At 40.9% G+C, this 12,979-nt stretch overlaps 1 protein-coding gene across 1 annotated transcript in view; it reads right to left on the bottom strand.

Moving 5' to 3' along the window:
• Lonp2 (lon peptidase 2, peroxisomal) overlaps positions 1 to 12,972 on the bottom strand; it is a 122,651-nt gene extending 109,679 nt beyond the window's left edge. The window contains exon 1 of the mRNA XM_059264503.1: positions 12,634 to 12,972. Coding sequence (XP_059120486.1) covers positions 12,634 to 12,866 — 233 coding nt within the window. The 5' untranslated portion in view covers positions 12,867 to 12,972. The remainder of the gene's footprint in view (positions 1 to 12,633) is intronic.
• Between the last annotated feature and the right edge of the window lie 7 nt (positions 12,973 to 12,979).

The raw sequence follows: 12,979 nt of genomic DNA, 5'->3' as shown, positions 1-12,979 counted from the left end.
CAACTAAGGAGAGATCGATTGAAGACTCTTAATGATTTTCAAAAGTTATTAGGAAGCATTTCCAACTTACTGGGTATCATAGGATTACCCAAAGATGGACTACAAAATTTGGCTAATACTCTAGAAAGGGACAAAGAATTAAATAGTCCAAGAGAATTATCAGCCGAAGCTGAGAAGGAATTGGCTCTAGTAGAAAAGAAAATTCGAGAAGCACATGTGGACCGTGTGAATCCAGAACTTAAAGGCATTCTGGTCATACTCCCCTCCAGACATTCCCCAACAGGTATTTTAATGCAGAGGGAAGATATTATATTGGAATGGATATTCCTACCACGTAAACCAAATAAGAAATTAAAGACTTATATAGAAAAGATCTCTGATTTGATTCAAAAAGGTAAATTAAGACTTCGCCTGTTGACAGGAATGGACCCAGCAGAAATTGTAGTACCTTTAACTAATGAGGAAATTTCATCACTATGGAAAGATAATGAATACTGGCAGAGAGCCTGCAGTAACTTTTTGGGAGAGATTAATAACCACTATCCCAAAAGCAAGAGAATAGAATTCATAAAGAAGACTGAATGGGTCCTTCCTCACACTGTAAGACAAAAGACAATTTCTGGAGTCCTCACATTCTATACTGATGCAAATAAATCAGGGAAAGCAGGATATAAATCAGGAGACTTAAGTAAGGTGGTACAAAGTCCATACAGCTCTGTACAAAAAGCAGAACTGTATGCCATTCTTATTGTACTGATGGACTTCACAGAACCCCTCAATATAGTCACTGACTCTCAATATGCAGAGAGAGTTGTTTTACATATTGAAACTGCTGAATTTATTCCTGATAATACAGAATTAACTTCATTATTCATACAATTGCAGGAAATCATCAGAAAAAGGGAACATCCTATATATATAACACATATCAGATCCCATACAGGTCTGCCAGGACCTCTAGCACAAGGTAATGATGAGATTGATCAGTTACTAATAGGTAATGTGCTAGAAGCCTCAGAATATCATAAGAAATACCATGTAAACAGCAAAGGTTTGAAGAAGGATTTCTCTATCACTTGGCAACAGGCTAAGGATATTGTGAAAAAATGTCCTACTTGTTCCATCCATAACCAAACTCCATTACCTGCAGGGAGCAATCCAAAAGGTATACAAAGAAATGAAATTTGGCAGATGGATGTGTTTCATTTTGCAGAATTTGGAAGATTAAAGTAGGTACATCATACCACTGACACTTATTCAGGATTTAACATCATACCACTGACACCTATTCAGGATTTCAATGGGCAACTCCTATGAGTTCTGAAAAGGCTGATTCTGTGATTACACACCTATTAGAAGTTATGGCCATCATGGGAATACCTGTACAAATTAAGACAGACAATGCCCCAGCATATGTCTCCAATAAAATGAGACAATTCTTTGCTTATTACAATATAAAGCATGTCACAGGTATACCACACAATCCCACAGGCCAAGCAGTCATAGAAAGATCCAATTGAACTTTAAAGGATATGCTAAATAAACAGCAAAAGGTAACAATGACTCCTAGAAATAGATTGCATAGTGCTTTATTAACCTTGAATTTTCTCAATGCTGATGAGAAAGGAACAACAGCTGCGGAGAGACATTGGACGACAGACAAAACTCCTGAGCTAAACCAACCGGTTTATTTCAAGGATGTGCTGACCTCAGAATGGAAACCTGGATATTTTCTATGTTGGGGAAGGGGTTTTGCCTTTGTTTCTGCAGGAGAAGAAAAGCTATGGATACCAACAAAATTAATAAAAATTCGATTCAAACAGGAAAAACCCCTTGATGAGGAGAAGTAAAAGATCATCCACCAATGTGACATCTCTACAAGTTGTAAGAAAAATTTAACAATCAAAGGTTGGGGTAGGGTTCTGTTTTTGTCTTTCAAGGATAATGGAAATACCCATCTTCCAAAAATCATAAGGCCTTGGATATCCGGATGTTTACAGCAGAAAGAATCTATTGGTACCAATCTACACATGGTAAAATCTCACTGTCTAAAATCTATCTCTCTATCAATCTAGTAAAGTTGTGGTTCCAATTCAATTATAAGCCAAGCTGGCTTTGGAATTGGCTCACTCCTCTAAACCCAAGCATATTGCTAAAAGAAAAGTTTGAGAGATTCTTCAGTCCTGTATCAGAAGAGCCCTCTGGTGTGGGACAGAAGAAAACCAATAAAAAGGGACCATTATCTTCTAGATTCTAATTCTCTCCATGCTTACTCTTGATTTCTCAGAATCCTTTCTTACATGCTATGTCCTCTTTAAATCCAAACCTTCCATTTTGATAACAAATAAGTTTTTCCAATAGCATTCTTGGAAGTCTCCAGAAGGAAGATGGAGCCCCAACAACAACTCTACCCAATCCAGAATGATGCCATGGTAATCATCATACTACACTTCTTGCCAGAATTTCAGACAATCTTACCCATTACTCTAAGACTTGCTACAGAACCTACAGTTAGTCTAACTGAGATTTAACTATCTGAGTACCCAACAGAGATAACAACACCCCCTAAACAGCAGGAAGCAATTCTAAGAAAACGACGCCCCTTCTCCCTCAGGTTTCATAATTCTCAGGGTTATGGATGATGGTTATAGGGTTGGGGTGGAAGAAAATATTAGACTCAGTATTCTAAAAAAAAAGGGAAAAGAAGAAATGGAATGGATAAGTATAAGATATTATGGTAGATTATTGTATATACTAATAAACAAATTTAGTAAAATAGCAGCCTTAGATAATTTGCACTGTTATGGATTCTTATATGTTGATACAAATGTAAACTATTTTTAAATTCCTATTTAAGATAATTTGTATATTGATACAAATGCAGAACTATATTTGTTATAATGTACATATATTTCTACTCTTATTTGAAATATTTGTATATTGATACAAATGTAAATTTATATCTATACTTTATGTATGTTCTACTTCTGTTTAGGATATTCGATATATTGATATATATATATATTTAAGATTAATGTCATATTGCATATCGCACTATATATTCCTACCTCTGTTATAAATATCTTGTGTATTCTCACAATTTTGAAGTCATCGTTCTTTACCATACATTTGCTTATAGACTGTTTACCTTGTTTACGTGAAGCCATAGTCCTTAGATTATTTCGGTAGATAAGACTTACAGATTTATAGTCACCTATGCTTGTCATCTCTATAGTTCTGTTAGTTAGGTTATCCATATTTACAGATACATAGGTCAGATGGACAGGTAATCTTCAAATACTTCATAGACCTAGAGAATATGGCATTTAAATAACTTAGAATTCTGTTGACTTGAGACACAATTGCTCCTGGCTGCACCAATTTGATCCTGAGAGAATGTTGGGCTTCTAAGACATTTCCATTTGGAAGTTTGTCTTCTTGGCACAAAATGGCCTACTGGGCAAAGAACTGCCCTTGCCTCGACTGCTGACAGTACGAATGCAATTCTGTCCTTTCTGGACAAGCGGGACACAAGGAAAGCGACCACTGTACTCTGCCAAGACAGGGTAAGATGGTCTTTCAGAATTCCTGCTTCTGAAAATGGTCTGTCACATACTCTAGGCCTGTAGCCAATTTGAATGCACCAACAATGCTGAGAAACATTAGGTGACTGTCCAGGCTGCCACCTGTCTCGGTCTACTCTTGGAAGATTCCCAAAAGTTGCTTGCATCCATCTACCATTTCTCAGGTACCATTATATTCCTTCTCAGGTCTTTGATGGGATTGAAGACTAACAGTTATAGTTACAACTTAGTGTGTGTGTGTGTGTGTGTGTGTGTGTGTGTGTGTGTGTGCGCGCGCGTGTGCGTGTGCGTGTGTGTGTGTGTGTGTATGTGTATATGTATATATATATATATATATATATATATATATATATATATATATATATAAAACCTTAGATAGAACATATTAAGTATTAGATTCAGGTTCTTTAGGATAGGACACCTTTTGGAATGATCTTTGTAACATGCCATTTACCTATACTCTATACTTCTCTGGATTTTAGTATGTGTTTCTTGCTTGATATTGTTTGCATTGGTTGTAGTTCCATCTAATTATCCCTCATTATTTCTGGATAATATTTGATAATCATTCCTTTGTATAAAGTCTTGTATTAGGTTAGAACCTTCTTATTTAGACAAAAAGGGGGAGATGTAGTGGGCAGCCATTCCAATTTTGATCTGGAAGTTCCAACCCCCATTGAGACTTCAGCAACTGTCACGCCTACAAGGCGGGGCCAAGGGAGGCGCCTGGAGACCCGAGATCTGGATGGGCCAGCGCTCTCTCTGTTCCAGGACCCTGAATGGTGGAGGTCGACTGAGCAGAGCTCCAGAGAACACCACTGGACTGTGATACACCTTCCCCAGACCCTGCGACCTACCTATCCCTTAATTTGTAAGTTACAACATTAAATAAATCTCCTTTTAACTATGTGGAGTGGTTTTAATAATTTCACCAATACTATACCCTTTTTCTTTCTTAAGCCTACACACTGTAAAACACACTGGAACCTGTTTAAAGGTTTTTCCGTCTGAACCTGCCTTTAATGAGGATCTTTAGTCTTTCTGACCATATGAGCAAACCTTTAAACTGCTAACCTACACCTGGATCCTCTCTGTGGTTCTCTCAGCAGGCTCTGACTATTTCTCAGGTCATAAAAGCCAAGCCTAAAGCTCACGGCCTGCTCAGAGGTTTGTAACCAAAAACTGCATTAAATCTTCCTAACTATGGAAGCCGGTACTTGTGTTGCTACAAGTGGTTTTTACTTAGCTTGTCGTTTCTAGTTTCTATTTATCACTAGAAGCTGAATATCACCTTAAAGGAGCTGTGTCCTTTTTCTCTTTTTTTTTCTTTCTTTTTTTTTTTTTCAAAGCTTTCTCAGTCACTATGGAAATTTGAGCGCCATGTGGTACACTAAAATGTCGTTGTTTGTTTTTACTCTTTGCTCCTTGGGGGCCCACCTCCCAGCTCCCAAATAAACCACACATGGAGGCTTATTGTTAATTATGAATGCCCAGCCTTAGCTTGACTTATTTCTTGCCAGCTTTCCTTAACTTAAATTATCTCATTTATCTTTTGCCTCTGGGCTTTTATCTTTCTCTATTCCTGTACACCTTACTCTGTGGCTTGCTGTGTAGCTGGGTGGCTGGCCCCTGGAGTCCTCCTCCTTCTCTGGCTACTTCTTTTTTCCCCTCCCAGATTTTTCCTTCTATTTATTCTTTCTGCCTGCCAGCCCCACCTATCCTTTCTCCTGCCTTGCTCTTGGCCATTCAGTTATTTATTAGACCATCAGGTGTTTTAGACAGACAAAGTAACACAACTTCACAGAGATAAACAAATGCAACATAAACAAAAGTAACACACCTTAAAATAATAATCCCTAACATATTAGCATAGTGTCCTGGCTAGTTTTATGTCAACTTGATACAAGGTAGAATCATCTGAAAGGAGGGAACCTCAGTTGAGAAAATGCCTTCATATGATCAGGCTGTGGGCAAGCCTGTATAGCATTTTTTTAAATTAGTGATTGATGTGGGAGGGTCCAGCCCATTGTGGGTGGTGCCACATCTGGGCTGGCAGTCTTGGGTTCTATAAAAAGAAAACACGCTGAGCAAGCCATGTTGAACAAGCCAGTAAGCAGCTCCCCTCCATTACTTCTGCATCAGCTCCTGCCTCTAGGTTCCTTCCCTATTTGAGTTCCTGCCCTGACTTCCTTTGATGATGAACAGTGATATGGAAATGTAAACTAAATCAACCCTTTCCCAAGTTGCTTTGGTCATGGTGTTTCATCACAGTAATAGTAACCCTAACTTGGACAGGTAGCTTCTAACTAGGTAAGATACAGAAAATACAGCATTAATGACACAGTGGAGACAGTTACACATCTCTGGGAAACATGATTTTACTTTTGTCTTAGTGGCACACTCTTAGCTTTGTTGCCAGTGAGGATTTCTTGAAAAATTTATCATTATTAATAACTATTTAGAAACAAGGCAGGATTCTATTAGAACAATCCCAAGTTGTATAAACTGGAAGAGATGTCTGTTGCTATAGGATAGTTTATTGTCATCTTTTCCTAAAACATTATTTCCAAATGTCAGACATCCAACTTGCAAACAGACCTTTCGTAGGAGAGCAGATAAAGACTTTGGAAGATCTAAGTAGACCTTCAGTACACACCTACCTGTTAATATAAAACATTAAATCTAAAAATTTCATTATTATCAGATAGTACTTCTTGGTGCCTAAGAATATTGATGGGTACAAATAGGAGTAACGTATGGGCAATGGATCCTTCCAGCTGTGGAACTATGTATCTGTTGAAGTCTGTATACTTTGTTATATAAATCCCAAAGAAAATGACTTAGGGCCTCATAGATGAGTAAGAAAGCCTACAAATAAACAGAGGTTGAGGGATTAGCATCCATGGGCCCTGAACAAAGTCAAGTTTGTTTGTTTGTTTTACTCTTTTGCTCTTTTGGCTCTTTGCTCTTTGGGAGGCCCGCCATCCCCTCCCCAACAACCATACGCAGGTTTATTCTTTCTTATGAATGCTTGGCCTTAGCCTGGCTTATTTCTAGCCAGCTTTCCTTAACTTATATTATCCCATTTACCTTTTGCCTCTGGGCTTTTACATTTCTCTATTTCTGCATATCTTTTCTTTCCTTCTCACTCCATGTCTGGCTGTGTAGCTGGATGACTGGTCCCTGATGTCCTACTCTCCTTCTCCTCTTCTCTTTCCTTGATCCTAGATCTCCCCCTCCCATATTTCTCCTCCTGTTTATTCTCTTTGCTGCCAGCCCTATCTATCCTTTCTTCTGCCTTGCCGTTCAGCTCTTTATTAAACCAACCAGGTGTTTTAGTCAGGCAAAATAACACAGCTTCACAGAGTTAAACAAATGCAACATAAAAGAATGAAACACATCTTTTTCATCATTAAACAAATATTCGAGAACATAAACAGATGTAACACATCGTCAACTAATATTCCACAACAGTTAGGTAGTGAGATGGCTCAGGGGTAAGGGTACCTGCTGCCAAGCCTTGTAGATGTGCGTTAAATTCTGGGGACCTACAAGGTGGAAGGTGAGAAATGACTCTCCAAGCTGTCTGATCTCCACAGGTGCTGCACAGAGTACATGTGCTCACCCCCAAGTCACACACACACATTTACACACTCACAAAAAAAAAAAAGCTTTTAAAATGTGAGGCTGAAGAATGAATGACACTGTGAAAATAGTATTAAATGATTGCCTATTTTCACTAATGAGACAGGTAATATCACACAGGAGCCACTAATTATACAATTCAGCTAAACAAAGAAATACAGGCAGTCCTTAGGTGACATGGAAGCCAAGATCCACATTCCTTTGAAAACGCCTCCTATGCAGTAACATGCCTATATACTAAACACGAAAAAAGAGGCTGTGCTACATAGAGAAGCCAGCAAACAGATGGCAAGAAACACAGGAGAGCAAAGTCCTTGGGTACTGGGGCTGGTCACCAGGAGACTGTAAAGGAAATCAGGCAGGAACAGAGCCCTCCATTCTCCTCTGGGCATTACTAGCATCCAGAAAAGGAGGTAACTGGGAAGGACAGATCTGTGTGCAGAAGCAAGTGAACACTAGCTATCTCAGTGTTCTTACTATTAAAGCACAAAGCGTGTTGAAAGCCATGATAGAGAAAAGACTCCAGAATCTAGTCTGAAGAATATAGTACAATCTTTCTATATGTAAACTTCTCAAGTAACAAACAATATTTCTGATATAGCTATGACACAGTGAGTTCTTACAATGCAGAAACTCTGTAAAGGCTTTTACAGACACATTCTAATTTAAATTATTAGACTGAGTGTGGCTCAGTGCTTTTCTCAGCATGCTAAGACCCCAGATTCAATTCCCCCAGCAATGTAAGCAAACAAACCAACAGCACTGCCAGTTAATTTTGAATCACCTAAACAAAGGCACATATGAATGTTAAGACTGCACATCACTTGTCCTATTACTTAGTTTCAGGCAAGGAAAATTTAGTTATTGTTATTTGCAGTTATTTATGGGAAAGCAATTAGTAATCCTCAAAACTCTTGCCAGAATAAAACCTCAAACCTAAAATATGACTAATTCTACTTTTTAAAAGATTTTCTTTTTAACTTACATGTACATGTGTGTATCTGGGGGGGGGGGGTGCTATGTGCACATGTCAGGTGTATGCCAGTGCCTGCAGAGGCCAAAGAGGACATTGGATCCCCTCAAGCTGGAGTTACAGGCAGTTGTGGGTGACCCAACTTGGCGCTGGGTAAGAACTGGTAAGCCACCAATCAGTAACTAAGAAAATGCTCTATAGCCTGCTCTTATATAGAGGCATTTTCTCAATTGAGGTCCCCTCCTTTCAGATGACTCTAGCTTGTGTCAAATTGACATAAAACTAGCCCGTACAATTGACCTCTTGTCAGCTGACATGCAAACATATCACTGTTAAGCCATAATCTTTCCTTTCTTGTTCATCCCCAAGATCACACATTAACAACGAAATCACAATATAGAACATTTTACAAACTTCAAAAGTCTCAGTCTTTACAAATTCAAACACTTTAAAATTAAGTCTCTTTAAAAATTGGAAGTTTCTTTTAAAATCTAAAATCTCTTTAAAAATTAGTCGTTTGACTGTGGGCTCCTGTAAAATCAAATGTAAGTTAAATACATTCTTACTTCAAGAGGGAAGAACGAGGGCACAATCACAATTTGAACAAAGCAAAACTAATCTCCAAAGGTATAAATAACACAATGTCCAATTATCTGTTATTCACTCATGATCTCCTAGGCTCCTCAAAGGAGCTTGGGTTACTTCTCCAGCACTGCCCTCTGCAGCACACACAGCTAGTCTTGTATGTTTCCAATGGTTCCACACTACTGTTGCTGCTGTTCCTGGTGGTCATCCCATGGTATTGGCATCTCCAAAATGCTGGGGTCTCTTGTCCATCTGGGTTCCACTTTCACCAATAGCCTCTCCTGGGCTCTCTTCAGGTACTCCAGCCCTGCCACACAGTGCCAAGCCCTAGCTGCTCTCCATGACCCCTTCATGCCTTCAAAACTAGTAATACCTGGCTGACACTTGAACTACCAAGTTCAGTTGCCACACCAAGGCAAAACCTTGGTCACCTCTGGAACACAGCTTTTATGTTCTGACTCTAAGGAAGCACTTCCTAGAAGATTTCACCTTAATGATGCTAGCCTCTTCCTAATCACAACTGACTCTTCAGCCCCAGCTGGCAAGCATCCACTGTCCCAGCAAAGCAAAGGTTTTAGTTTAATGGTTCTGGTCTCTTGTTAATTGCATCCAGTTCTTCTTCAGCTCCAACTGAGCAGACACCACAGATTCTTTACACAAAGGCCCAGTAGAGTTTTTGCTTTCCTCTGAAACTTTGTAAGCCAGGGCTCCACTATCTGCACTTCTTTCAACATTCTAATGTTCCAAATTCCCACAGAAAAGCTCACCAAACTTTGAACACTCAATGGCCTTTCTAGCCCCAAGTTCCAAAGTTCTTCTACACGAAACACCATGGCCAAAAGCAACTTGGGGAGGAAAGGGTTTATTTACTTACACTTCCATATATCAGTTTATCATCAAAAGCAGTTAGGGCAGGAACTCAAGCAGGGCAGGGAGCTGAAGCAGGAGCTGATGCAGAGGCCATGGAGGGGAGCTGCTTACTGGTTTGCTCCCTGTGACTTGCTCATCCTGCTTTCTTATAGAACTCAGGACCACTAGCCCCAGGGTGGTACCACCTACAATGGTCTGGGCCCTCTCACATCAATTACTAAATAAGAAAAGGCTCTACAGGATTGCCTACAGCCTGATTTTATAGAGGCATTTTCTCAATTGCAGTTCTCTCCTCCCAAATGATGTGGTGGTTTGAAAGAAAATGGCCCCCAAAAGAGTGGCAATATTAGGAGGTGTGACCTTGTTGGAGTAGGTGTGATCTTGTTGGAGGATGTATGTCACTGTGAGTCAGGCTTTGAGGTCTTGTATATGCTCAAGATAACTGCTCAGAGCCTCAGACCATTTCCTACTGCCTGTGCAAGATGTAGCACTCTCAGCTCCTTCTCCAGCATGTCTGCCTGCACACTGCCATGTTCCACCATGATAACAATGGACTAAACCTGTGAAACTGTAAGCCACCCCAATTAAATGTTTTTCCTTTATAAGAGTTGCTGTGGTCATGGTGTCCCTTCACAGCAATAGAAACCCTAACTAAGACAGAAGTCTATAGCTTGTGTCAAAGTGACATAAAACTATCCAGCACACATTAGAAATAAATCAAGCTAGACCTGGTAGCACAGGCATATAATCCTGACTACTTGAAGGGCTGAGCCAGGAGGACCACCAGTTCAATACTTGATTGAGCTACAGAAGAGTTCAAAGCCTGTAGGTGGAGTTTTTCCTAGGGACTGCTGATCCACTCTGTTCTGCCAGCTGCTCTCAAATAACCACACAGAGACTTAATATTAATTATAAATGCTCGGCCGATAGCTTAGGCTTGTTTTTAGCTTGCTCTTATAACTTAAATTAACCCATTTCTATTCATGTATGTGCTGCCCCAGGCTTGTTTACCTCATCTACACACTTCCCTTCCTGCTCACTGAGTCTCATGGTGTTTCCTTCTAACTCCCGAGACTCCACCCTTCTTCTTCCCACCATTCTCTCCCCACCAAAATTCCTGCCTCCATCTCAGTCAATCAGATTTTATTAACAATGAGAGAAACGCATCTTCACAGCATACAGAAGTTTTATTCTACAGCAAAAGCTGGCACAGAGTACTTAGTGAGACTCAGTACCAAAATAAAAAGTAAAAAAAGGGCTGAGGATATAGCTTAATGGTACTTAGCAAGCAGGAGAACCATGGGTTTAATCTCCAAAGCACTCCCCCCAGAAAAAATAAAACAAAAAAATCTAATCATGAGAACTTCTGCCTCAGCTAAATGGTTGAACACAGAATGTAAAATTATATGGGAGAAATAAGCAGAAGTTTAAGGAATGAGGTAATATGTTGGGAAATTAGTGTCAAATATAGTATGTTGGAATAAAGTACTGAAACTTTAGTGTCCAACCCTATTTAGGCAACAGCCAAAACAGATCAAATGGAGGCAAAATATTTTCATGATGATACAAAGTTAACTACCATTATTTAGTTGTTGTGGATTTGTTTTATGTTTTACTGTTTGCTTTGTTTTTAGGGAGCTATTAGTCTCCTTTGAAAACATGAAGAAGAGCTAAAACTTTTGTCAAAGTAATGTAGTCCCACTTAAGTAAAAATAAGGCATTCTAATCCTTTTCAAAATCCATTCAGAATCCAGGAGTTCATAATTTGAAAATAAGGAGGGGGAGGAGGTTCCCCAAACTGGAGAAATGCCTTCAGTACAATATATAGAACATGAACTTGAGAGAAGAGCTTGAAGATAACATCTGCTAAGACATACTATTTATACTTTAGTACCGTCCAATAAAAATACGAGCCACATCTGTGATTTTAGTATCCACAAATAAAGTAATAACAGGTGAAATGGCCAAAATATTAGCATTCCAACATTTACTCTTTGTAGCATTAATCAAAATCTTTCATGCTTTCTCAAAGTCTAGTGTGCACTGCACATTTATGACATATGTGACCAACTGCCCTAAGCTGCCTGGGGTTGACAGCCTTTCTGGAACACAGCCACTCCAGTGCTAAAACTCATGTTAGACCAGCCACCCTTCAAGTGCTCTAGATCCATAATCACTGTACAGTCCAGGGGAGCAAAGCCAGCCATCAAGCATGGTGCAAAGCAGTCTACACGGACGGACCTTCATAACACACCTAAGAGACAGACGCAGTTTCAAAAACGCAGAGGAAGAGTCAGACACCGGTGAAATCTATCACGCAGGTCACAGAACTAGGGCCAGTGCACAGGGCAATCCAGTAACAAGCCCGGACCCTAAGATAAAAATGCTAGGAAGGAGGAAAGGGGAGATGAGAGGCTAGAAAGGTTGAAGGGGGAGACCCCCAAGGAAAACGCGAACAGGAAAGGCCCTTCAAGGAAGAGGCCACTGGGGGTGGAGAAAATGGGGTAGCATAAAGTGTAAAGCAAAACTGCGCAGGAACTTAACTGCGCAGTTTAGGCATGGCAGAAAAAAAAATCTCTAGACTTATACTGTTTCAACTGGAGAACATGACAGGAGGCCGGTTAAAAGGAAAGAAAGGGCACAGGGTGAAAGGGCACAGGGTGAAAGGTGGGTGGGGGAAGGGAGCAATACCCAGGGAGAAGGGAGGGGCCTGGGAAGTAAACAGCACTGGCTTATGGCGCTGAAGGGGGCCGGCCGGGTAGGACCAGGATTCGAATCAGATTATCAACAGCAACAGGCAGGTAATCAACAGCGGAGTTTCTACCCATGTCAGGTATTGCTCCGAGAGTTATCTAGCTCACTAACGGTCCCTGGATAAGACCACCACTCCCACTTTTCACGGGAGGAGGCTGAGACACAACCATGCACACAGGCCGCCAGGGCGCGGGTGGGGAGGCCTCCGGGTGCCCGGCATACCTGTGCAAAGGTGGCAGGTCCTGCACGTCGCTGGCCGGGTCGGGTGTGTTGGGGATGACTCCTAGGATGGTGCTCTGCAACGACGTACCCTTGAGCAGGCGGCTCCGCACCAGCTGCAAGTTGCGGGCCGTGTCCACACTCGTGCGCATGGTGGAGCCGGGCAGCAACACACCTTCGTGGGTCAACAGCAGCGGAAGGCGGCTGGGGATCTGGATGGGGCTCACGGACGACATGGCGACCGCTGTTAGCACCAGGACGGTCAGGAGGACTCTAAGCGTCCTATGCCAGCCAAGGCTGTGGAGCTCACCACAGACAGCGCACTACGGCCCGCCCCCCACCGGCCTGA

Source organism: Peromyscus eremicus, chromosome 5 (genome assembly GCF_949786415.1).
Source record: "Peromyscus eremicus chromosome 5, PerEre_H2_v1, whole genome shotgun sequence".
Taxonomy (NCBI): domain Eukaryota; kingdom Metazoa; phylum Chordata; class Mammalia; order Rodentia; family Cricetidae; genus Peromyscus; species Peromyscus eremicus.
The sequence above is the reverse complement of the archived record's forward strand: the minus strand, read 5'-3'. Positions and strand labels throughout refer to the sequence as shown.